General features: G+C 51.5%; 1 protein-coding gene across 4 annotated transcripts in view; it reads right to left on the reverse strand.

Moving 5' to 3' along the window:
* Positions 1–20580: 20580 nt before the first annotated feature.
* Positions 20581–27004, reverse strand: part of Nfatc2 (nuclear factor of activated T cells 2) — a 111126-nt gene continuing 104702 nt past the window's right edge. For 3 of the 4 annotated variants that reach the window (XM_075963160.1, XM_075963159.1, XM_075963161.1), the window contains one exon: positions 21902–25566. In XM_075963160.1, the coding sequence (XP_075819275.1) occupies positions 25511–25566 (56 nt within the window). In that variant the 3' untranslated portion in view covers positions 21902–25510. Of the gene's footprint in view, positions 21840–21901; positions 25567–27004 lie in introns of those variants that run through there. The other variant, XR_012909740.1, reaches the window with a different exon arrangement.

Genomic DNA, 27004 nt, shown 5'->3' on the forward strand with positions numbered 1-27004 from the left:
TAGCTCATACAGACCGGCACTATTAGGAGGTGTGGTTTTGTTGAGTAGGTATGACCTTGTTGGAGGAAGTGTGTCTCTGTGGGGCTGGGCTTTGAGGTGTCCTATGCTCAAGCTACACCCAGTATCACAGTTCACTTCCTGTTGCCTGCAGATCAAGATGTGGGACTCTCAGCTCCTTCTCCAGCACCATGTCTGCCTGCATGCCGCCATGCCCCACCATGATGATAATGGACTAAACCTCTGAAACTGTAAGTGAGCCAATTAAATGTTTTCCTTTATAAGAGTTGCCATGGTCATGGTGTCTCTTCACAGCAACAGAAACCCTAACAAAGACAGAGCTCTTGCTTATTAAGACACAGTTGAATGAAGGACAGGTTGTGGGTGGGGACAGGACCAGTCCTGTACACCGAAGGGATGGGAACTAGAGGAGGAGAGGGTGACAAGTGGCCTGAAATGGTCCTTCTCCCTGGTCCTCAAGCCCTGATGTCTCAGCTTCCTCATCTGTGGTCTACAGCGCCCCCTACCCCCAGCCCGACACCTCCCCACCTCCCATGCCCACTCCCATCCAACACCTCCATACCTCCCCACCTCCCATGCCCACTCCCACCCAACACCTCCACATCTCCCCTGTCTACTCCCAGCCCAACACCTCCACATCTCCCCTGTCTACTCCCAGCCCAACACCTCCACATCTCCCCTGTCTACTCCCAGCCCGACACCTCCACACCTCCCCTGTCTACTCCCAGCCCGACACCTCCACACCTCCCTTTTCTTTCCTGAGCCTTTAGCTTCAGGAACAATCTGAATTTTGTTTGCTTTGAGACATCTGTTTCCCCAATACTGAGACACACCCACAGTCCCCAAACTAAAGGGAACCCAAAGCCACAACTTTCTGCTTTTGTTTTATTTGTTATTTCATTGTTTCATTTGTGACTTTTAAAATATAAATGTTCAGAATCCAGGCAGTGCCTGGCCACTAGCGGACCCCTAGTAGTGTTCACTGAAGGGTTCTCCGGAGGTCATGGGGCCAGACATGACCTTCAGCACCCTGGGCTACAAGCTCTACCCCTGGCCTGTGCCCTGGTGTCATCTGAGCCTCCTGCTAAAGTACACTGGACCACATCTCTGAGTCTCTAGGTCTATATTGCCTAGATTAGAACTTGCTGATCTGCATTGAATGTCAGTGTTAGGGTAGGATAGGGTTAGGGTTAGTGCTGGGCTGATAGGCTATGCTACCATGCCTGGCTTTGGAGGTAGAGCCTTAGGGAGTTTCTTCTTCCGGTTGCAATGTAGTGGTGCACACTGGGGGACCATAGACTGCGTACTATTGTTCCCTTCCTCTCGGCACCATTTCGCCTATGACTTCACATCATAGGGACCCTTCTCAGATCTGGGGTCAGCTAGTTGTCTGAGTCGGGCCAGCACGCAGACTAGGTGAAGGCTCAGGAGTGACTCCCAGGAGCCTCTGAAGCAATGCAGAACTCAGGCCACTGTGACAGAGCAAAGCCGCAGGTGACACGCCCCCAGGGCTACACTATGTTCCAGTACCTCGTGAGTTGCTAACCCAGGCTGGGCTGGGCTTTGGCAGGATCTGTCCACTCTGGTCTAGGTAGGATACTAGAATCCAGCCCACACCAGTGATGGATTTCAATATTCAAATCCATGATGATGGTGGTGGTGGTGGTAGTGGTGGCGCCTTTAATCCCAGCACTCTGAGGCAGAGGCAGGCAGATCTCTGTGAGTTCAAGGCCAGCCTGGTTTATAGAGTTGGTTCCAGGACAGGCTCCAAAGATCAGAGAAACCCTGTCTCTCGGGGGGGGGGGGGAATTAAAAAAGTTCAAGTTCAAGGCTGACCCACTTCAGCAGTGCTGTGGCCCAGCACAGGAAGAGGCATCCCTGGGAAGGACCCTCTGGATAGAGAAGAGGTATCACAGTAGGTGACATTGTGGGTCCCAGACTTGAGTACTGCAGACACAGGGGAGCCTGACTCCACAACCCCTCATCACTTGGGAGGGAGCCAGGGAGTCTGGACAATAGAGGGTGAGGGCTCGGGTGCCTGCAGCCTCTGCGGGCACTCAGCTCTGGGTCTGCAAAGCAGGGGACAAACCCCGAAGGGAAACCCCTTCCTCCAGTGTGTCCCTGTCACCCACTAGACAGAAGGGAAGGGCTTGGCGGGAGAAACATCAGGGGACTCTAGATTCTCTTCTCTCGCTGCACTCTTGTGGATCCAAAGGTCAGCTGGGGTCACTTGGCGGGGTCCTGCTGCCTGTAAAGAACCACAAGCGCAGTGCAGACTGTTCTCAAAAGCTCACAGCCCTGCCACCTATGGGTTCCATGGTCTCCGCTCAGTACCAGGGGCCTGTGGTTTGCAGGCAGATAGTTAAGAAAAAAATCAACACCAGCAAATTTTGAAATTTTAATTTTTTATTACTCAACAACATGTAAACAGCTAGTGGGGAAGCAGGATGTTAGTCTAGGGTTGTAACCCGCCTGGCAAGTCAGTTATTCCAGGGTCCCGAAGAGGCGCTATCTGAAAAAGACATGGGCAAGAGAGAGGAACGAGGCCAAGCAAGATCTGTTGTCAAAGCCTCCGTTTATTAGCGTAATGGCAGCAGCTTATATCGCCCTTGGATGAGGAATTTGGCTTAAAATGGGGGCAGGGGGCAGGGGGCAGGGGAATGGGATCTTGCCGGGGCAGCAATGGTCGCAAGTCGACACTTGGTCACGAATCGACACACCTAGTGTTCTCTATGTAAGCGGAATCGTTCCTTTTGTGATTTCAACCATAAACAGTTCTCTAGATAGTTGGAATGTGGGACAGGTTCCGCTAACAGATAGCTCTCAAGATAGTTCTGGGTGAGGGGTGGGCTCTGCCAACAAACAGTTCTCAATACAGTTGGGGTGTGGGGCTCTCTGCAAACATCCCCAGGACAATGGTCCCTGCAATACTTTTTGGGGGAAATGGCTCCTGACACAGGATGCTAACCCGAGGGAAACCGGAAGAGAACAGAATACCCAGCTCAGTGCCCTGCATGGCATATTTTGTCCCACGTTGCCCAGGGGCCCCTGCGAGTTCCTCTTTCCATTGGCTGGAAGGTAAAGGAGCTGATGTGTGCACACCCGAGACCCTAACAGCTGTAGTGGGACCCAGAACAGGGGCTGAGGGCGTGGGTGGCACTGGGCCAGGCCTGCCCCTGCCCACTTTGCCCCAGGAAGGGCTGTATTTGTTTGCATCCATTCAGTTCATCTCGCTGCTGGCTGTACCAGCAATTGTAGACCATATCCCAACATTTTCTTTGGCTCCTAGCCTCCTCTTGACGGTGAAGTTTAGCAGGGCAGCTGGGGCTCCTGGCTGGTTCCCTGGGGTCCCAGTAAAGGTGTTCCGCATGAAGGAAGCCTGTTTCTCTGACTTTTAAAAACAACCAGGCTTGTTCCCTCTCTAATGTATTCTTTGTTTTCAAACACAATTTAGAAAGGGCGGGACTCTTTTCCCTGGCAGAAGACGCCTGTGGGCCCAGCTAAGGTCCTGGCACCTTGCCTCTAGGTGGCCCTGGGTGTCTCAGCACCTCCCACAGCCCCTCACCCAGCTCTCTAAGGATTCTTCCTTCACCTCCCACCGTTGGGTGCTGATGAGTGGGGACAGTACTGGGCACCCATGATGACTTTTCTAATCACCAACAGTTCATACAGCCCCTTCCAGGGTTCCAGCCCAGAAGGCCTCACTGGTTGGTAGGAAAGGACACGAGAGGGATCTAGGGTGGGAGACAGCTTGTCATATGCACCAGAACAGACATAGATGGTGGCACTTTCTGGGGCTCCGGTGGGGAGGAGACTGGTGACCTTCCTGAGAGGCCATTTCCTGACTCCCTTCAGTGTGAGCTTTAGTATGCTGGCAAGGGGAGGTTGGGCTTCCCCACTAGGAACTTGAACCATAGTTCTGCTATTGACCTCCCTGAGCCTCAGTTTTCCTCCCTGTAAGTGGGGTTCATGGGAGACTATGGAAGCAAACATGCACAAATAAATAATGTAAAAACAAAAGCATTGAGTCCTGAACCAGGACATGCTCAACCCTGTCAGAACCCTGGGAACTGAAGTTCCCTCAGGTGGCCATAGGGATCTCTGGCATGATGTATATGCCACATGTCACAGTGCTCACAGGACAAGGCAAGTCCAGGGCCTCCGAGTATGACCAACCATGACAACATTGGGTGTCAGCAGAGGCAGCTCCATAGTGGAGACAGGCCACGTATGTGAGGGACTAGGGATGTGCTATGCCAAAGTGGTGGCCACATGCCCTTCACCTCCTTTGTGATGGACCTTTATAGAGAGGGGTCCCAGGTGTCTTGTGATGGGACAGGGGCCCTGTCCCCAAAGATTCCTGGGCTCAGTAGCTCTTAGGAGTCTCTCACCCGAGGCTGTGCCTCAGGCCCCCATCAGTACTTCTGACTCAGGCTTGTGATGTCACAGGACAGCCGTTCCAGAGGTCTGCGGTGTGCTCAGGGCAGCCACAAATCAGGGGGCTATTTTTAACCAGGAGGGAGAGGGGTGGGGGATCAGCCCGGTGGCCTGAGAAGCTGGAAAAGCTGTGGTGTTGTCTCCCCGGGTTGCCTGCAGGGCAGGGCTTTCCTCGTCATTGCCCCTGTCCTGGCCTTGTAAGGTTTTCTTGATGCAGGGGGAAATGGGGACTGGTGATAACTCACTGGGGAAGAACACTCGCTGTGCAGGTTTGTGGAGGCCCCGAAAAGTGAGCCTGTTTCCAGATGACCAAGGTCAGAGAGTAGGAACTCACCTCTAGTTCCTTCGAGGTTTTTGTGCTTCTGCCTCAAGCGAAGGTCCCACCCTGAAGTTGAACAGAGAGTTCTGCTCTCTCAAGGTTATTGTCAACAGGTATGGCTAATATCCAGACCTTGTGCTCCAGGAACAGGGAAGTAGATCTGTGCCTACCTCAACAAAAGTCTAAGAAGCCAACCAAGTTCCAGTTCCCTCGATGGAGATAACTTGGGATTCCACCCAGGGAGTGGTTTGCCTACAGAGTGTTTTGGTCTAGGGTGTGAGTGTGACTTATTTTGTTCTAGCAACAGAATGTTTTCAATTGATTTGTTCATTACCTTGTATCATATTAATGTAGGTTTTTTTTTCTTACTCCTACCTTTTTGGGTCAGGGGTATTTTAGACAGTTGCAATTCCCTCCCGATACTATCCTATATGTTTCTCTCTTTTATTATTTTCTTTCGCGTCTTCATATTGTTTACTAATATTTTCTAAATCCCCACGCCTCTACCCTGGCAAGAGGTATTTTTGTCGAGGCTGGTCCCCAACACAAGTTTGAGGTCCTGAGTTCAAATACCCAGTATGCGTGTAAAAAGCTGGACTTGACTGGAATTCCAGTAGTGCTGAGGATAAAGACTGGAGGACGGCTTGGGCTTACTGAATCTTCAGGTTCAGGGCAAGAGCCTGCAGGGAGTAAGAGTGTGATAGAGCGAGACAGCCTGTGGCCTCCTGTGGCCTCTGCATGCTTGCACAGGTGAACACATTTATACATGTGCACATATAACACGTTCTCTCTCTCTCTCTCTCTCTCTCTCTCTCTCTCTCTCTCTCTCTCTCTCTCTCTCCTGTCTTTCTACCTCCCAAAATGGTCTGCAGCTGCATCTATCGCATTGGTCAAAGCATGCTCATGTGGACACAGCTAGAGGAGGGTGAGGCAGGTAGCTTCCCTCCCATACCCCAGTGCTGCCTTACACTGTGGAAATTCTGTCACTGTAAAGAAAGGGAGGGGACACAGGTGGAAACCAGTCACCTCCTTGCCCCAGGCAGGCAGAAGGGAGGGAATGGAGAACTCTGCTATAGACTTGGGACTGGTAAGGAAGAGCAAGCAGCCCCTTCTGGCACAAAAGCTACAAAAGTCCCATCTTCTGTTTGCCCATATCCAATGGCACATCGTAGTATAGTTCAACATTCCAGGTGCAGGGGTCGATTAAAAAGCTCCGTCCTGCTGGGTGTGATGGTGCCTGCCATTAATCTCAGCACTCAGGAGTCAGATCTCTGTGAGACTGAGACCAGCCTGGGCTACATAGGGAGTTCCAGGATAGCCAGGACTACAAAATGAGATATCTTTCCTAAAAACAAAACAACAAAACACCACCATCTGCTTCTCCCAGTCCTCCTTGAGACCATGAGCTAGTAATAGACACACCCCAGGGGTTCTGAGATGACTTTTGCTCCTATGGCAAAGGGGTGAGCAAGAGATGCTTGGGTCCTTGATGTCATTGTTTAGCTCTTTCCCTTGGGAAGAGCAGATGGTATGGTCTGACAGTGAAGTGTCCTTCACACACTCCTTGTCAATGATTGATGTCCTGGAGGTAATGCCACAGGGAAGACTGTGGGAATTAGGAGGGAGACCGGCCTCCACTATCTGATCCCACCCCTGTGCTGGTGTGAACCATGGGCAGAACCTTCTTGATCTGTGAGGCAGAAGGACTCTTTCCTCCATTGAATTATTTTCTCAGGCATTTGGGCACAGCAAAGAAAAGACCAAGAAATACAACAGATGCCCCTCTGTGTGAGAAAAGCAAGACTTTCGTTAATCTTTGCTTGGGAAGGCCATCTCCCTAGCCTGCCCACATACTCTCTGTCCTTGGGGCCTCCATGGTTGGTGTTTCTGTCACATGAACGCTGATTTTTCCTGCCCTTCTAAGGAGGGAAGAAAGAGGAGACCATGCCACTTACAAAAGCAGACAGCTGGCTCCCTTATTGTAAATACACATCATAAGACAGTTGGAGGAAACAAACATTCTAGCATGGAAGGATCAAAGCAGACGAACAATTTGAATTCTTCACTCTGCAATGGCAGTGACCATTTTTGGAAAAGAAGAAAAAACCCCACAAAACCAAACCAAACCCAAAAATCCAAATGCCTTCATTCTAGTTTGTATCTCAAGGAGGATTTGGGGGATTCGAATCAATAAAACAAGAACAGATTGTTGTGCAAAAGGAACAGTTCTTGACTGTAAGAAAAATAACCACTTTAGAACTTTCCAATGAAATTTAAAGTAGATGATGATACAATTAGTGTAATAGTCTGTCCTGTCTCTTTAAGAGACAAGTCATGCCCACTCCCTCCCTCATCTACTGAGGCAGGCAGATCTTCCTTCCTGCTTGCAGCCTGAGTCTCTTCCTTTTTCCATCTCCCTCTCGTCTCTCTCTCTCTCTCTCTCTCTCTCTCTCTCTCTCTCTCTCTGTCTCTTTCTCTCTCTCTCTGCCCCTCTGCATTTCTCCCCTTCCCCTTCATAATCCACTAAATAGATATCCAACCTCACTCTGCATGGCATGCCTATCTGTCTGTCTCTCACCCACCGCGTGGTTCTCTGCCCTGGACCAGCTGCCTTTGGAGGCCTGTGAAGTGGTCTCATGGGCCGTCCCTGTCTGGAACTGGCTGCTCTTGGGACCTGCTACCTACTGCTGCCTCTTGACATGCAGTGTTTCTGCTGTTGCAGCTGCTGGTGGTCCACAGCATTTTTAATTAATCCATTACAGTTAGACATCTGAAAGGCGAAGGTGAGAGGATCCCAGAGTGGAGAAGGGACAAGCCGCACTGGGAGAGGAGTGGAAAACTGAGACAGAGACGATATGATAAATCTGGGAATTCTAACCTTAGGATGTTGAGAACTTTCAGAGGAAGAATCAAGGGAGTCGATAAAATGAGTATTTACACATGTACACACATATGCACACATGTTTGCACACATGCAAACACATGTTTAAGTACATGCGCATCCCATGTCATACCTGGAGTCTTCTGCTCTCTGTTCCACCAGCTGCCAATGGTGGCCCCGTAACAATGGAGAGTGGAGAGCCCCACCCCCACCCATTTGGTAGCAATCCTGTCATAAGTGGTCAACTATACAGGACTGAAAATCTGCTTCTCACCAGATTTGCCTCAACTTGAATGCCAGGAAACAAAGAGGCCGCTTCTGTGTTCTGCAGGGAAAATATTTTCAATGAGGGTTCAAATGGAGCAAAACAACTGTGCTCTCACCAGACATGGAAGAATCTGAAAATTCACAAGCCACGTACTCCGTGAGAGAGTGTTACAAGCATGTGTACTTGTGGCCCCAAAGCCACCGTGGAAGGAGAGCAGCAGAGATACTGGTGAATGTGCTCAGATGGCAACTCCATGGGAGAGGAAGAGGGTACGGTTCAGAGCTCGGCTGCCCCCTCCCTCGAAGATGAGGCAACCCATTTCCCTCCCACAGGCCCATCCGCCAATGAATACTATTTCCTTGGTCCTTCATGCACCTTTTTGGTTGTCAGTTTTTGAGAATCAGTCTACAGAAGTCAAAGGTTTAGCTCTGTGTCCCAGAACATCCTAGTGAGACTATAGCTGCTTGATTTATTCATGTTTACAGCTGAGGTTCTGCTCTGAGAATACAGTGTGAGGCAAGAGTGAGACACCCAACAGCAGCATCCGGCTTCCGTGAGCGCAGGTACACGGCATCACACACATGCATAAATGCATCAAACACACACACTCATCACACACACATGCAATGCATCACATACATGTGTGCGCACATGTGAAGAATGTGTGCTCTTTTTCTTTATTATGAGATGTTTTGTGCATATGTGTGTGTTATTGTTATCATTTTAGGAAAGTTTTTCAAAATCACATATTAATCATACACGTGCTATGGCACCTCTGGGCGACTCTGAGTTGGAGTCGAGGACTCTGGCTAAGATATTATGGTAAGGTGACACAGAAGTCCGGAGTCACCCCTCTGCTCTCTCCCAGGGTCAGTCTGCCTGCAAGGAGCCCTTGCACTGGAGAACTCAGCAGATGTGGCATCGCGAAGGGCGCACAGGATGCCCGGACAGTGACTGGGTTTGCCTGTCCCCTCTCGGGGAACGGGGATGGTGGGCCTAAAGATGGAGGATCCTGCAGACAGTGACCTTCGCTGACACCTGTTTATCCACCTGGACTGACAGGGCCCTTCAGGTTCCTAAACACGTCATGGAGATCAAGTCCCTCCAGCTCTGGGGTCTTTTCCATTCTCCCACTTAGATTATTCCCTTGGTCTGTCATCCGTCTGTCTCCTGGCACCTGGTGTTGGAGGAGGGCGCCGTTTGTTGGTTCCTGGCTGCTTAGTCCCGAAATAAGCACACAGAAACTGTATTAATTAAATCACTGCTTGGCCCATTAGTTCTAGCTTCTTATTGGCTAATTCTTACACATTAATTTAACCCATTTCTATTAACCTGTATATTACCACGAGGCTGTGATCTACCAGCAAAGTTTCAGCACATCTATCTCCAGGGGTGGCTCCATGGCATCTCCCTGACTCTGCCTTCTTCCTCCCAGCATTCCATTTAGTTTTCCCCGCCTAGCTCTGTTCCCCTATAGCTCTGCTATAGGCCCAAAGCAGTTCCTTTATTCATTAACCAATAAAAGCCACACATAGACAGAAGGCCCTGCCACACCACTTAGAGTTTTGGCTATCACTGTAGCATGATTTATAAAAACCCAGAGACAGAAATTGGGGTTCAACCTGAAGGTCAGAAGAGCAAAACAGCAACCACTGGCTATCACCTCTACCTCAGTCCAAAATAGCGATCCTGCTTCCATGAATCTCAGAATGAGACTGAGACTGAGAGCTGTCTCCTCCTGTTTTATATTCCTCTCTAGGGCTGGGGTTAAAGGCGTGCACCACTACCACGCATTTCTATGGCAAACTAGGGTGACTACTGGGATTAAAGATGTGTGTCACCACTGCCTGGTCTGTAAGGCTGATCTGTTTGGCTGTTTTACTCTCTGAACTTCAGGCAAGCTTTATTTATTAAAATATGAATGAAGTAGTACTACATGTCACCCCTGCTGCCTGCTCTGCCTGAGTCCCAGTGAGGCTCACTCCGTGTCTCTGTGGTCCTCTTCATGGGTCATGCTGAGCCGCCTTCTCTATCTGGGGAACCCAGGATCCATCCCCTAATTCACTCCAGCTGCATCTCTGTAAGGCTGAGGTCATCCACTCTGGCATAGGAGGAAAGCCCCGCTTGTTGTGTCTTTGTTTCATTCAAATGGCTGGGACGGTGACTCATCGGGCTTCTCTCTCTAAACCAGGCCACCGTTCGGGAGTCGTGGTTTTGATTAGACGCAGACCTCAGAAATATGTTCACATCACTTTGGAAACATCCTCCAATACCACAGAACTCAGCTCTGATGGAGAAAGGATAGTGAGGGGATGGAAGCCAGGGCAGGGGGCGTGCTCCACCACTGCCTGGGACACAGTCCTTCTCCTGAGCTTGTCAGAGACTGCTGGCCTGGATATGATTGGGGACATCTTCCTTGTCATGCCTTAGGATACACAGGTGATCCAGGCCAGCGTTGGACCTGATGATGATGGTGATGATGATGGTGGTGGTGATGGTGATTATGATGGCCATGATGGTGATGATGATGAGGATGATGATTATAATTGATGACAATGGCAGTCATCAATACCGTTCCCATCATCACCATTATCAGCATTGACCACCGTCACCAAGTGTTCCTGCTGGATCACACAGCTAGAGCTGCGTTAAGCGACCTCATCTTATTCTAAACAGCTCCTGGAGTTGCCTCTGGAGTTGGAGGTGTGAGTGGTTACATCCAGTCCTCTCAGGAGCTGTGTTCAGCCCTGAGGCAGAAGGTGTGAACCCATGGAGGGTAGGGAGGGAGAGTGGAGGCTGTGAACAGTCATGCGAGTTGGGTGTGTGGTCAGTGGTTCTGGTGAAAAGGTAGCAGGTGGTAGGCAGTTGGCTGTGTGGAGAGGAGGGTATAAAGGTGTGGCTTGAGGAGAGTGTCATTGTCTGTATCCAGGCTCCAGACTGACTATGAGTGTGACTGAGTTAGCAGATGGGGGTAGCATGGACCAAGTGTCCTAAGACCCACAGGCTACAGGACAGACCCCGGGTAGATAGTACATTTCATCTTGAGACAGACACAGAGCATCCATTCGGGTGATGAGGAGTGGGGGTCAGGGGATCTCCACAGGGAATCAGAGCTCCTGTGCTCAGGGAAGGGGGTCAGGGGTCCATTTGGCAGAGTTCACATTGAGTGGAGAGCTGAGCTGAGATGGATAGAGTTGCTTTGGTGGCCATACTTGTAGGGAGTGTGGCATCTGGTTCTGCTGTCTGAGTGGTGGCTTGCCCAGCCAGGCAGAAGGACTTGACTCCCCCTGCTCAGCCAGAGGATAGTTTATCATATAGCTTCAGTGACTCGTAGCTCTCTGGGAGGTGTCTGGGTGTTGACAAATTACCTGTGGTTGACCAAAGTACGGTTGAGGACCCCTCCATTTGAAAACAGAAAATACAAAATGTCCTCAAACCAGAACCACTGTGCAAAACATCCTTGTGGAAACTCCCATAGCACAAAACTTTTACACACAAAGGTACAAAATATGCTCGCTGCAAATTCCCATCGGGTTGAGTGTGCAAATATGAAAAAACATACACATTTTAGGTTTAGACCAAAGCCCCCTTCCTAAGAGACCTCATCATGAATATGCAAGTGTCCCAGATCCCCAGCAGATGGTAAAGGTATCAATGTGTGTTCGTTTCAGGGTTGCTGTTACAAGTCCCCCACCAACCAAGGTGCCTAAATTCTCCCTGCTGGAGGTGAGGAGCCCAAAAATCAAGACATCCCAAACCATGCTCCCTTCACAGAAGAATGTCTGCTTCCTTTAGCGCCCCACCAGCACGTACCCCAGCCTTTTAGCATTACGTAGAGATGAACTCCAGGGAGGGCCTCGTGAGAGCTGAGCAAACACTAAGGGAACCCGCCTTTCATTCTTCATTTTGAGACCTGGTCTCACCAGGTTGCCCTGGCTGGCATTGAACTTTTCCTGTTCCTGCCTCTGTGTCAGAGGAGCTGTCATGAAAGCCTGCATCACCAGGAGCTGGCATGAGAGCCTGCATCACCAGGCCTGGCCCTCACTAGCTTGTGGCTGCGGAGCTCCTGTCTCTGGGTCTGTGTCCCCCTCCTCTCATAAGGCCACTTGTGGGATTTAGTTTGCCTGAATGATCAGGGATGGCCTCCCCTGAGATCATCAACTATATTACATGTCTAAAGACCCTTTTTTCTAGACAAGCCACCTTTATAGGTCCCAAGTGAGTATGGGGAGCCGGGGAGTTGTCATCATCTGACCCACTTCATCGGATTTCCTGAGAACAGCACCTGTGCCCACTCATTCATCCATCCATCCACCCACCTTCATTCATTCATTCATTCATTCATCCACCCACCTTCATTCATTCATCCATCCATCCATCCTACACATACTGATGGAACTTCTGTATTTCCCATGCACAATGGGAGGTTCTATGGGGAAGGGAGATGAGCCTGGTGAGGAAATGCAGATGGGGCTGCAGAAGAAGGCATAGAGGAACTGGAGCAGTGGGGTGGCCTCTAGTTGGGGAGGGCAGAGTCCTGCTCTCTGTGGAGGTGGCAGACAGATTGCATCCTAAGGGCTGAATAGGAGCATCCATGGTAACAGTCTGTCCTGTCCATTTCTGCATGTTGGTGCCTCATATGGGGCTCACACAAGATGTGGGTGCAACTGTCCCATGGACATGTGTGTGGAGGTGCCCCATTCCACACTACCCACAGGGCCTAGATGAACGGGAACATCAGAACAGAAATGAGTGGACAGTGGCTATTTGGATACCCTGGGCACCTAAGGGGCTGTCCCTCCTCAACTGTGACTCCCTGTCATCAGAGAGATTCAGAGGCGTCAGATGAAAGCCTCTGTACCTTTTAAAGCAATGTGAAAATGTAGAAGCTTTAATGCAAATTTTTAAATTTTTATCTATTTTTTTAAAAGGAGGAAAGAAAAATTCACTGTGTAATAAGTAGATAGACAGACAGGGAAGGAGAGAGAGAGAGAGAGAGAGAGAGAGAGAGAGAGAGCGAGCAAGCACACCTGCAAGGCCAGTACAGGGTAAGTAGGATCAATTCAGTCTTTGGGCAGTGGGTGGAGGATGGGGATGTGGTGTGGAGGGGTGCTCTAGGGAGAGGGAACTGGGGAGACAGAGGCTGAGGTGGCAGCTGGGAAACAGGAAACTCTGCTGTGAGTCTGAAATCAGAGCTTGGTGGGTACACGCGAAGGATGCTGGGAGTGCAGTGACAGCCTGCAACCCTGTGCACGACGAGCTGTTCCGCTGTCCGCGCAGGGTCTCCCACAGCCCTCTCACCGCCGTTCCTGCTGTCTGCGCAGGGTCTCCCACAGCCCTCTGTGTGCCTCACCTCTGGCTCCAATGCCATTTCTTCACCAAGTTTCCTGGGACACCTTGTTCCACTGAGATGGGACCATAGCCCAGAACAGCTCAGTAGTTTTTTCTTTCCTTCCTTTCCAGCATGTCCCTTTACTGAACAGATGTTTGCAGAGTGTCTGATCTGTGACCCACAGTGCAGGGTAGGGGGTTGGTGGATCTCTGGGGACAAGAGCATGGGGATACAGAGGGAGCTGGAGTCCAGAGAAAGATTTTCCTGGGGCTTGAGAGACAGGGCTGAGCACAGGGTTTGTGTTCCCAGCTGGCTCCTCTAGGGGGCAGTGGGACACCACTGGAAGCCTTCTTCCAGCTTCTCCGAGGCCACTTGTCACTTTTCATTTTAGAATGGAGCCTCCAAGTTCAAGTTTGGCATGAAGGAAACATCAGCACACACAGGTAGCTGGGCCCTGGGGATGCGTCTTCCACACTGGTGCGTGCGGAAGCTCCCTGCGATGCAGGTCTGCTGCCACTGCGGAGCATAAAATCTGACAATAAACTTACTTGGGTACACTGATGTCCCAAAGACACAGGCTCTTCCCACAGCTGAGCGGGAAGGGGTCCTGGGAAAGTCCTAGGACCTAGCGTATGCTAAGCAAGTCCTCTGCCACTGAGATATCCTTATCCTTTCTTGTTTGGAGACAGGGTCTAAGTTTCTCATAATGGCCTTGCACTCTCTCTGTAGCTCAGGCTGGCTTTGAACTTTGAATCCTCCTGCCTCAGCCTCTGAGGATCTGAGGTGACAGACTGCTTTTTCCTCCTAATTCTTATGTGGTTATAAAAAAAGTCCCTGGTTGTGCTTCAGGTAGACCTATGGATCCCTGAGACTCCCAGGCCACGCCCCCTATGGCAGTGTGGTTAGGGTAAAAAGCTGGTACAGCAAATTTGGTGACACTTCCCAGCTAGCTGCGTGGTCATGCATTGGGTTCCCTGAGCCACCTGTTCACCTGGGTAGTGAGAAAGGCATTTTCCTTCAGGCTGTCTATAAGCCTCAGTGGCAGGATCACGGACCAGGCAGAGCCGGTGTTAGCTGTACCTCCCTGACCACCCACTCCTGCTACCCCTTCTTCCATGGCAGGGTTGCTCATGCCCATGCCTCTGGTACCACCTGTGGATAATGGCTAGCCACCCAGCTTGTTCAAAACACAGGCTCTGGGCATCTGGATATAATTAGTCAGTATCTGTGGCTTGCATGAAAAATACATCTGTGCTTGCCACCCTCTGGACCTCAGTTTCCCGAATTATACACGGGGCTCTTGCTATTAGGAGTCTCAGGTGGAGCTGGTGGCACAGGTCTGCCACCCCAGACACTTGTAAGGCTGAGGCGGGGAAGAAAGCAAGTTCAAGGCCCGTTCAGGCTGTAGAGTAAGGTCAAGGCCAGCTGGATAGCCGCGGTGGCAGCACTTGGGAAGCAGAGGCAGGTGGATCTCTGAGTTCAAGGCCAGCCTGATCTACAGAGAGTTTTCCTGGACAGGACCTTACAGAAAAACCCTGTCTCAGAAAACAAACAAAAAATTCAAATGGTGCTGGGGAGGTAGTTCACCGCTTGAGGCCCAGGGTTCAACTCCTTTAAAAAAAAATTTTCCCCTCAGAGGTAGTATCAATGATGGTCTGAGCACACGTGGGCCAGAGTAACTGCCCAGGCAACAGATGGTTTAGATTCCCTTTCCAGGTGAGGCTCAAGGTTAAACGAGCTTTACCAGCCAGCAGAATCGCTAGCTACCTGCCCAGCAGCACGAGCTCTAGGGTAACCAGCTGACCGTGGCTACAGGTTCAAGCGTGGAGGACTGCAGCTAGACACGCCCCCTCATGAGGATGGGTCAGGGAGGTGGGTCTCCAGTGTGCCTGGTAATACAAGGTCTGGACTGCCCCAGGTGTTCTGAGTGAGTCAGCAGGGCTGTGAGACTCCAGGGGAGTGGTGGCCCTGGTGGGTGACAGGGCTCCTGGGATGGCCAAGGTGAGGCCTCCTGACCACACAGGTGGGTGTGCCGGGCTCTGCTCTCTATTTCACCAGCTAGCGGACTGTGGTCCAGAGATGTCTCGCCCTCCAGCCTCAGTTTCCTACCAAGAGGATCTACTGCCTAGGTCTTCTTCCCAGAGCCGGTGTGAGGATGCCATCAGTGGGGTCAAAGGGAGGTACGTGGAGGACTTACGGTTGGGGCATTGTAGCGTCTCCCCCCCACCCCAGTACTCCCCCCCTACACCCCAGTCACACACACACACACACACACACACACACACACACACACTCACCAAGAGACATCCACACACTCCCTGCTGAACTCATCGCCGATGGACACTCCAGATCTCGGAACCCTCAAGAGAAGAGTGAGTCTGTAAATGCAAGACTTGGGGTGGGGGTTACAGTAGGTACGTTCAGGAGGTGGGGTTACTGGTGAGCTTGACCGTCCCTCCCTCAAACTCTGGGGCAGATCTGCCAACAGGGCTGTGGTTCACAGCCTGCTGGTTCTCTGTGATGGTCATGTGGGCCGACATTATCAACCTTGGCATCTCCAACCTTAGTCCTGAACCACATACTCCTCCAAACAGTCCCATGGATCAAGCACCCTGGGTGAGACCATCTCTGTTGTTGCTTTTTAGATAAACATATAAAGTAATGGGTTTCGTTACAGCATTTTCCTCCCCTCCCCTCCCCCTCTCCCCCTCTCGTCCTCCCCTGTTCCTCCTTTGTGGTTATCAATATCTTAAACAGTCTGAGAAGTCCTGCTTGGAGGTCGGGGAGCGTCTTTGAGCTCATTCCCTCCAAAGACAATTGATCTACAAACTTGTTCCCTTAAACATCCACATGTGTGGTGAGACAGTCAACCCAATCAAATATTAGTATTTGTGCAACTATTGGAGCAACTGGGGGCTGGGGCTGGGGCTCAGCTGCTAGGGCGCTTGCTCAGCATGCATGAAGCCCTGAGTTTGCTGCCTAGTACTGCATAGCAATTGTGGGGCTACATAGTTACCATCCCAGAACTGAAAGCAAAAGGATTAGGAGTTCAAGGCCATCCTTAGCTACACAGTGAGTTTGAGGTCAGCCTGGGCTGTGAGATACTAGCTCTAAAGGGAAAAAAAATGGGAACTAAGAGGTGGGGCATTGGATGGAGCATGTTGGCGTGGCAGCATGGGGTGTTTTGTAGGAAGGCAACAAGGCAATGAAGGGGATTACAACCCACACTGCTTTTTGAAGGCAGAAGCAGCTGCTTGCTTGTCCTCTGGTGGGTTGCGAGGGTTAGGGGAAGAGAGGAGCCACCGAGGGCGGGGCGGGGGTGTTGCCTGTGGGAGATAGCTCATCAGGCAGACTGTTCACCTTCTGATCTGTTCATTATAGGATGCAAGGTGATGATCAGGAAAGGGTGGGGCCAAGTGAGGTTGGGGAGCAGAGGTGAGTGCCTCCAGAAGACTCCAGAGCAGAGGACAAGGAGGAGTGGTCTGTAGTTCTGCAGCATGGACAGGAGCTCTCAGGCTGATACCTCACTAGCTTCCAGGGACGTGGGCAGGAAGGGAAAGTGCACTGGGAGATTTAAGCAGCTGGGGTCACGTGACAGCCCTGAAGCGTGCAGGTTTTTCTGGGAGACATAGAAGTTCAGGGAAGAATGGCGGAGGGTCAGTGCATCACCTGCTCCAGGGGTGTGTGGTGACTGGATTTGGATGGTAGAGAAAACACTGTCAAGAGCTGGAGCTCCAAAGGGAGACGGCAGCCTGAGGTCAGTGTTGATGCCCTTTTTGTTTGTTTTTGTTTTCGAGACAAGGTTTCTCTGTAGCTTTGTACCCTGTCCGGGAACTAGCTCTGTAGATCAGGCTTCCTCTGCCCCTCCCGAGTGCTGGGATTAAAGGTGTGCGCCACCACTGCCCGGCTTGTTCATGCATTTAGGATGTCACCTGGGACCTTGTTGGAAGCAAAACTCCTCGGCCTCCCCAGACTTTCTGCTGACAATCGGAAGCCGTGGGAGTATCCTATGAGCCTCCAAGGTGACCGTGGTGCACACTGAGCCGGGAGACCCCTGTGTAGAGCACAGGCATTCTGGATAAGAGGAAGATGAGACCTGGAGAGTCAGAGTGTGGGAGGGACCTCTCTGATGATGGTATCACCCAGCACCAAGCACAGAGATGGAGGAAGGACCCGCGTGAGAATCATTAGGGAATAAGAAGAGCGGTCCAGTGAGAACAGTTTACAGTCCAGAAAGGAATAGGAGACAACTACCCCTCAGAGCCCCAGCAGCCCTGAACCACTCTGAGAGTATTCCTCAGCCCACAGATGTCCCCCCCCCGTGGTCCCTGAACTGTGGGTCTACTGCCTTCTATATCAAGGGATAGTAAGTTCATGTGATCACGTGAGTTGGGAAGGGTACCTAGGCTATGCAGGTGTGCCCCCGCGTGACCCAGGCTGCCCAGGTGTGCCCCGCATGACCCAGGCTGCCCAGGTGTGCCCCCATGACCCAGGCTGCCCAGGTGCGCCCTGTGTGACCATAAGAAGATGAAGTAGGCTGGGAGACCTGCCCCGAGGTCAGCTGTGTTAATTCCCAAGAAGCTCGAAAAAGCAGGAAAGAGTCCTCCCTGGAGGCTCCAGGAGCACCCTAACCTGCTGACCTTCCTTGTGAGCCCTACTTTGGACTTCTGATCTCCGGACCTGCACGACTATAAATTATTGATGCTTTAGGCACTAAGTGTCCTACAGTTGTCCCTGAGGTCTGTAAAGGTGGGAGTGTGGATGGGGTGGGGTGGGCTTGGGAGCCGATGGGGTACGATTCCAGAGAGGGGAGCATGATCTTGTTTACTGTGGGCTGTATGAGGCAGGAGAGGAAAGGCGGCATTTTGGAGAGGAGAGGTGCAGAGAGTAGGGTCTAAGGATTCATGGAAGCCAGGAAGGGGAACTTGACAGCCCACTATGAACAGAATGAAAAGCAAAGAAACAGGGCGAGGCTATGAACATTGGGAGATGGGAGGCCATGGCATCCAGGATTGCGCGTTTCAGCTCTTAAAGTTCGTCCCAACCCAATCTTGGTAGGTTGGGCCTCAGGAAGGGCTGGAGTCATGCAGAAGACCCTGTGGTCCTCAGAGGCCATGGGGACCCCTAGCCTCAGGTGGAGGATAAAGGAGAGCCTGGGAGGCCATGTGCCTTGTTCTCATGCAGCCTGCAGTGGGCGCTGCGGAGTCCCGGTAGCAGCCCCATTGATCACCTTATGGACCGTCCTCCTTGGGGAAGTTCAGTTTCACATTGTCTGGTAAACAGCAACTGGTTGCCTGCCCTTCCTTTGCCTGTCCCCTAGGTGCCATTGAGCTCCAGCAGAGAGAGCTTTACAGGCGGGAGGGCCACAGGTGACTGTAGGCTGCCGGGAGCAGATGACGACTTGGCAGGTTGGGGACCCGAGGGAGTCACGTCCTTATTACTTTCTGCAGCGAAGGGAGCTGGCTCTTGCCAGAAAACAACCACTGTGTAACCAGAAATGAACACACCGAGCCCCGTGGGGCTGGGACAAGGCCTCTCTTGAGTCCACTGTTTGGTTTTGAAAAAAATGGGTTAAATATTAGGAAGTTATTAATTTTCCTGTTGTGCCCTGCCTCTTGTGCACTCCAAAGCTGGTCGCAGCTGCTCATTCACACACCCCATTCCCCCAAGGTCCTACTGTGTGCTGGGCTTGAAGCCAAGGCAAGCATTGTCCTTCTCTCCCAGGACCCACAAGGTGAAACAGTCGACCCCGGAGTTCCATGCACAGTGGGCTCAGCATGGTGGACTTCACGTGGTACCTGGTAGTCAGGTAGGAAGAGTTGTGTGTGTCTTTTTATAAGCGCTTCCGGAATTAGGAGGTGAGCACTTCTGGCACTAAGAACGCAGAAACTGAACTGGGAGATGGTGTGGTCTGAGAGTGAGGAAGGAAAGCTGCGAGGGGCAGAGATGGTGGCTGGGCATGTCTGGAATCCACGGGGAATCTAGGGCATGTTAACTAGAAATGCCTTGTGGCTAGCACCGTGAAGCCACACAGATGTACTAACATCTGGAACCAGGGAAGGGGGGCTGTGCAGCCCTGTCCAAGGCGGTCCTGGAAAGCCTGCCCTTGTGTGGCCTCGTGTCATTAGAAGCAAAGGCCATGAGACAGACCCTTGTGGGTTTACTCTGTGGGGTGGGGGGTGGGGGGCTCGAGGGAACTTGGCAAGTCTGTCATGGAGGTTATAGTTTACTGTCCCTCCCTGAAATCTGGCTAAGGACCAGATGGCCTGGCCCTGGCAGTGCATCTGGTGGTCGTGATGCACCTGTAATTTCAGAGTATAGAACAGGCAGGAAGAAGGCATTCTTGGAGAGGCTGGGGCAGGGCAGTCTCGGGGGGCGGGGGGAGCATGTACGCATACCTCAACTTCTGAGCATTACCAGGAAGTGGGGACAGGTGGGCTGAGAGAGTGGCCTTCTGGGAGGAAAGTTTTGTCCTAACTTACTCATGTTTGTACCACAAAATGTCATGAGGCCTGTTCCTCACCGGCCTCGCCGGCCTCGCCGGGGCTGTGGCCTTCACTTTCTTTTATCAGTGACTCCTGTGGTTCCAACCTTCTCACTGTCTGAGACTCAAGCCTGGCTCTGTGCTTCCTTCTGGTTTATGAGCCCAAAGGGGCTGCGCCGGTGTCCATCCCACTTTGAAGTCCCCACTGTTACCAACCCAGAGTTATGCTTCCCCCTGCTGAAAAACTGCCCCTGGCTGCTGCAAGTCACCTGAGTGACAACAGGTACTTCACATTCTGGGAGTTTTGAAAAATGGAGAGACTCATTTCTGGCTCTTATGGTCTAGTTACCAAACAACTCCAAACCTCTATTATGTTTTTCCAGACCTCACGGTAGATGAGGTCCCAGCAGCAGCTCGAGGCTCAACAGAAGACCGAGGGCTGTTGATGCTACAGGGAACTGACAGAAATATTCTGGAATATTTGTTTTCAGGTTTAAAATGTCCCTCCTCTCTTCTCTGGTAATTTGCAAGATGCTCAAACAGAAAGCCCCCAAATGACTTCAGATGCTCTAGGACTTCCTGGAAGTTAGCCTAAGGCTGACTCATAAGTCTGTTTCTGCCTGTGACCCCTGGAAGACGACAGAGACTTGGGTAGAGAGGATGGGGCAGATCTGAGATGACCGTGTGGCACTGTCACTTTGGGTAAGTGGACAGCAGGTTCCTCTTGAGATGATACTCTTTGTGCACACATGAAAACTCCCTTGCTATTTGAACCCCACTTCTGAGGCTGCTGCAACCCTGCCTCCCAGAGAAGCAGACACAGCCAGGGAAAAGTTGCTCTCAACTGTTTTATTGCTAAGCTGTCATCATACAAGCCGTATAAAAATACTTTACATATAGCAAAAATAAACTACATGAAACTGGAGATTAAAATTATTTTGCATAGGAATGCGATATATTCTGACTCCTCAAGACCGTCGGGATTTTTCCCAAACCCTGGTCTTCAGGCATCACCAGGGGAACCTCTAGGATGGTGAGACTCCCTGTGAGGGCTGAGAGGTGACAGGGGAGCAGAGGCTTCTCTGATAGGATGGCTGGGATGCTCCCACAGTGAGCTCTGGCCAACCAGAATGCTGTGGCTCCTAGTCACACAGCAACCGCACCATCAGCACCCAGTCCAAAACCTGAAAGGGCGGGGAACTTTATTCCCATCTGCCCTGGGGGCTGCCTAGAGACAGCATTAACCCTTCGACTGCCAGGACCCCTCTGTGATCCCAGAGGGGCAGCTCAGGGAAGCACCGCTCTTGCCCAACACTGGAGTTAAGTGTAAACGAACCGGGTTAAGACGAGAATGGCGGCTGTATGTCAAGGCACGGGTGAGTCGGTCAGCAGTGAAGGTGATGTCGTCTCATTTTAGCAGCGGGCAGGACTGCAGGAGAAGCTCTCGCTCTGGCTGGTTTGGGTCCATGAAGCTTGATGGCCAAAGGTGTGTCAGGTTCCTCAAGGCTGCCCTTCCCGCATTGTTCAGGAATGTCTGGCCTGGCCTGGCCACCTCTGTGTCTTTTCCGGAGTGCCTAACGAACACAGCAGCTCCCTGATAGTCTGTCAATGCAGTCTCTCTTTGGTTCTGAGTGACAATCAAAGCACATTGCTTCCAACCTCTCTGTGTGGCGGTGCCACTGCTGGCTGAAGGTTGATGGTGATGCAACAGATGACCAGACCACTGGACGTGAACGAGCTATCCCAGGTCTTGGGAGGAACCAGCTCACTTTGTCCATGGCTGTGATGTGCTGGACAAAAGGTGGCTGTCCTTTGGATGCCGCACGTGGGGTCTCCCGTGAGGACTCCACACGGTTGGTTCTGACAGCATCAGCCTGCCTTTAGGATCTTGTCAATCCATGAAAAGACAGGATTTGGTGGCTTTAAATCAAAACTACCAACTAAACCCTTTGTGTACAATTCTCAGGGACAACCCAGGCTTGAGGTCGAAGGAGTCGGTATCTTTCTCAAGCAAGAAAAAGATGCTCTCTCGTCCCAGTTCCCTCTCTCCTATCCCGAGGTCCTGATGGGGACCCAAGCCAAGCTTTTGGATTTGTTTTTCTGGAATGAGAAAACAATTCAAGAATACACCATTTCTCTTACAGAAAATCAAGATATATATGTTTAAAAAAAACTTAAGAAGACATCTGACCATTTACAAATGTGTTCTAACTCCAACAGGGATGAGATATTTTGAGGGCAGATTAAAAAGCGCCAAAGTCCAGGTAAGAAAATAAAGTTTAATACCATCCTAATCTGGGTGGATATATAAACTCCCCAGCAGCTGTCTTTGTACAATCAGGCAGATGTGCGGACTTCTAAGAGTTAAGTACCACATTCAGCAAGACGAACCCGTCCGAGTGCCACACTAAAGTCACTGCGGATTTCACAAGGACACATTTCTGCTTCGACCCTTCAGACTCACATACAACACACCCACCCTCACGGACTTAGATCAGACTACATCTTCCCACTCTGGGAATGGTGTATAAGCCATCACTACTATCCAAGTTTCCTTCTAGCGTCTGCGACTGACCAAACCTCCTTGATAGCTGTCTGCTGCTCGTATACTTTCTCTGTTGTGTCTGGGAACAAATGCTACTTTCTCTCCTGGCTTCCTGATCTACTTGTGTATGAGAAGGTTTCTTAGACTACTCAGCTAAGGTAGTCTAGGGGGAAGGGCACACGCACACACACACGCACAGGCACAGGAGTCTGAACTAAGGGAAGCCCTCTTGCACACATGCGCACACACACACAGGTACAGGAGTCTGAACTACAGGAAGCCCTCTTGCACACACACACAGGTACAGGAGTCTGAACTACGGGAAGCCCTCTTGCACACACACACAGGTACAGGAGTCTGAACTACGGGAAGCCCTCTTGCACACACACACACAGGTATGGGAGTCTGAACTACGGGAAGCCCTCTTGCACACACACACAGGTACAGGAGTCTGAACTACGGGAAGCCCTCTTGCACACACACACACAGGTACGGGAGTCTGAACTACGGGAAGCCCTCTTGCACACACACACACAGGTATGGGAGTCTGAACTACGGGAAGCCCTCGAGCACACACACACACAGGTACAGGAGTCTGAACTACGGGAAGCCCTCGAGCACACACACACACAGGTATGGGAGTCTGAACTACGGGAAGCCCTCTTGCGCGCGCGCGCGCGCACACACACACACACACACACACACACACACACACGTACAGGAGTCTGAACTACAGGAAGCCCTCTTGCACACACACACACACACACACAGGTACAGGAGTCTGAACTACGGGAAGCCCTCTTGCACCACACACACACACACACACACACACACACACAGGTACAGGAATCTGAACTACGGGAAGCCCTCTTGCACCACACACACACACACAGGTACAGGAGTCTGAACTACGGGAAACCCTCGTGCACACACACACACACACACACAGGTACGGGAGTCTGAACTACGGGAAGCCCTCTTGCACACACACACACAGGTACAGGAGTCTGAACTACGGGAAGCCCTCTTGCACACACACACACACAGGTACAGGAGTCTGAACTACGGGAAGCCCTCTTGCACACACACACACAGGTACAGGAGTCTGAACTACGGGAAGCCCTCTTGCACACACACACACACACACAGGTACAGGAGTCTGAACTACGGGAAGCCCTCTTGCACCACACACACACACACACACACACACAGGTACAGGAGTCTGAACTAAGGGAAGCCCTCTTGCACACACACACACACACACACACAGGTACGGGAGTCTGAACTACGGGAAGCCCTCTTGCACCACACACACACACACACACAGGTACAGGAGTCTGAACTACGGGAAGCCCTCTTGCACACACACACACACACACAGGTACAGGAGTCTGAACTACGGGAAGCCCTCTTGCACACACACACACACAGGTACGGGAGTCTGAACTACGGGAAGCCCTCTTGCTGGCATGGTTAGAAGATGAATAGGAAGCGAGTTAGCCCTTTCTCACACCATACACAATGCAGCTGAACTGCTCACTACAATTGCAGGAAGGCACTTGGGTAAAACATTGAGATAATCCGAGGAAGGGCCCAATTCCTCATGTGCAAAAAGTGGCTCCCAGCCAGGGCAAGTAAGAACTGATCTCTAAGCCCTTGTCACCCTTCCCCAGAGAAGTGGGTATTGCTTCACAGAGGCTTCCTTTGTTCAGGAAGTGCCTCGGACCAGAGGCTTAGTGCCCAACTGCTTGTGGACATTCTGGGTTCAAAAGAGAATTCTGCTCCGGTGTATGCTTGGGGTGGGTGGAGGGAGCCCGGTGTTGCTGCTAGGGGAAAGAAAGGCTATATTAGCCAAGAAGTCACACTTTTATGCTCAAGCTAAGCCCTGGATATGGGTCTCTGTCTGGAGAGCTAGCTGTAGCTGGCTCAGCTCCCAAGAAGATTTACCCTTGGACTGCCTTGGCAAAGCCAGAGTGTAAGAAACCCACGATGGGTATTTAGCCACTGTGGCTTGCTATTTGGGCCCTCTACCTAGCAGACAGAGCCAAGAAAGTCATTGACATGCCTGCCCAATGTGTACAAGCGGCTCTGTTGGAAGGAAGAACAAAAAAATGAAAGCAAAACAAAAAAAATTGCACCAGGGGAGGAAGACTGGGGAGACCTGTGGCGTGAGAGCAGAGGACACCATAGGACACACGAGCCAGCCTTGATCACACGAAGGCACATGCTGGGGTCTGAGTTACACATGCAGCTCACATGGCAGCGTCGCGGATTCCACAGTGACGTTATATGTATCCAGGTAAGAAACAGAACAATGGGGCTATGCCAGCGCGCTCCAGCTTTGAGTTTAGGGTAGGGGGAGATTTCAGCCCCGTCGTTCTGTTTGGTTGCAGTCATGACAAACACCTGCAGGTTTTGATTGGGTTAGGTGGCTTCAGCTCTGTAACAGTCAATGCAAGGACCCAGAAGGTTCTTCCGGCTCCGGGGAGGAGGAGGCTCTGTCTGGGAGGAGGGTGGAGAAGAGCCTTTGGAAGCTTTGTTCTCAACAGGCAGCCCGAGCTGGATCCCACCAGAGGTCTGGTGCAGGCAGCAGGGTTAGGGAGTAGCTGGCTGAGAGGGCCCAGCCTGCGGACTCCTTGGTTGGCTCTTTGAAGCAGAGAAAAACAAAACAAAGGCCCAGAAGCTGGCAAACAATGTACACGGGTTATAACTTAAGGCCGGGAGTTGGAACAGGTGGTCCTGTCAGGGCAAGGCAGTTTGGCTTCAGAAAGAAGACTGAAAACAAACAAAGCTCTGCTATGGCCCAGCTGGGGCAGAGAAGAGACGCTCCGGTTTTGGCTCCTACAGAGACCTGGGGTTCTCGAGCCCAAAAGTTGGGCTCTTGGGCCATGTTCCTTTGGTTGTTCTGTCTAAACACCCTTCAAGAGAGAGAGGAGCCATGTCCTCTGGGCTGGGGCTCTATCGAAGTTCCCCAGTTTTCTCCCCCAGGCCAGCTTCCGGGTCTCTGGCAAGTTCAGCTTCCTGGTGAGTTGAGAACGGGGCTTTGGTCAGCAGGCAGTGGCTTTTTCATCCAGTCACCATGGACATCAGCTTGGCTAAGCGTTGAGAGGCAGCAGGCTCCTACACCAACAGCCTTCGCTGTGCCCACACACAGTGTTCCAGTCAGAGAAGGCGGGGGGAGACAGAAGGGGTCCAAGATGGAAGGCGTCTTGCGATAATGGCTGTTCTAGGTCTGATTTCGGGGGGCAGGTCCTGAAAACTCCTTCCTGATGATTTCATTAACTAGAAAGGGGGAGACAGAATAAAACAAACACGTGAGGTGTCACCCCAACCAGACACCCAGTTAGATGCCACTTCCTGTGTTAGCCATCTTACCTATATCACTGCGCCTACCCAAGCCCCTCCCCCCAGCTGGCTGCTCACATGGTAGTGTGTCCCACTGTCCCCTTTCTGTCCTTTAGCTCAGGTCCTTAAGTCACTGTGTGTCGACCAAACTGCTTCTGTGCCTGTCTTGTCCTCAAAGCACTGAGTATGTGATCCTGTCACATCGGACCGAAAAGCAAAATCCCAAACTCAGGGGCCCTTAGAAAGACAGCAGGGGTGGTGGGGGAAGAGGGGTAAGGGGGACAGGGGGTGGTGGGGGCAGAGTGAGGTGGGGGTGGGTTCCACAGTCATAGCTAACTGGCTGTCCACTTGCATAAAATTTCTTTTTCTTGGTTTTTAGAGACAGGGTTTCTTTGTGTAGCCTTGGCTGGCCTCAAATTCACAGAGATCCACCTGCCTCTGCCTCCCAAGTACTAGTTAAAGGCGTGTGCCACCACTGCCCAGTCAAAACTCCTTCCTTCCTTCCTTCCTTCCTTCCTTCCTTCCTTCCTTCCTTCCTTCCTTCCTTCCTTCCTTCCTCCGCACAGTGAGGGGCCGCCACCACTCAAGAACTTTGTTTCAAGGCTCCAGAAGTGGAGGGGTCCTCGAGGGGCTTGGAATCCAGTCACCTGCCCTGTACATATGTGGTTCCAATAGGAACTGTGGGCATAGTGCCAGCCCCTGGCATGGAGAAGCTGTTTGGCCTGTGCCAACTGGGCAACTCATCTGAGGTGTGAGTTACTGGGATGGGGTGTGAGATCCTAGCATGGAAGATCTGGTCACGGGTTTCCCTTGGCATCCCCAGAGATAAGCTGTTCTCATCACCAGCACACACGGGAGGCTGCAGAGCCTGTCCCCAAACTAAGTGCACATCTTTGGCAACATTTATCAGCCAACCCCAGGATGGAAAGGAGATTTCTCCCCATACCCTCCTCCGTTTCTCATCTGTGCTGTTTCCTGAGCGTTAGAGATTGAAACGGCATGGAGGGCAGAGAAGCTGTGGAGATCTTCCTCATTCCAGGTTCTGCAGTCTGAGGTGCTCTGTCCTAGGAGGCCCCTGCCTAGGTGAGTCTGTGACCCCATGTCAACAGAGATGGGCATAGGTACAGTTTTAAAAAGAATGGGCTAATCCAGGTTTGTCTCTGAGTCTCTAGCGCGGGAGTCACAGCAGCGCGGTCCCTTTAGGATCATTCTGTCTTCTCTTATACATTCAGCATGTGTGTTGGGGGTGAGGATTTGTCATGGCGTGTAAATAGGTCGGGGGCAACCTGTAGAAGTCTGTCCTCTCCCACATGTGGGTCTCAAAGACAATTCAGGTCATGGGGCTGGGCACCAAGTGCCTCTACCTGCTGAGCCA

This window comes from Microtus pennsylvanicus, chromosome 2 (genome assembly GCF_037038515.1).
Source record: "Microtus pennsylvanicus isolate mMicPen1 chromosome 2, mMicPen1.hap1, whole genome shotgun sequence".
Taxonomy (NCBI): domain Eukaryota; kingdom Metazoa; phylum Chordata; class Mammalia; order Rodentia; family Cricetidae; genus Microtus; species Microtus pennsylvanicus.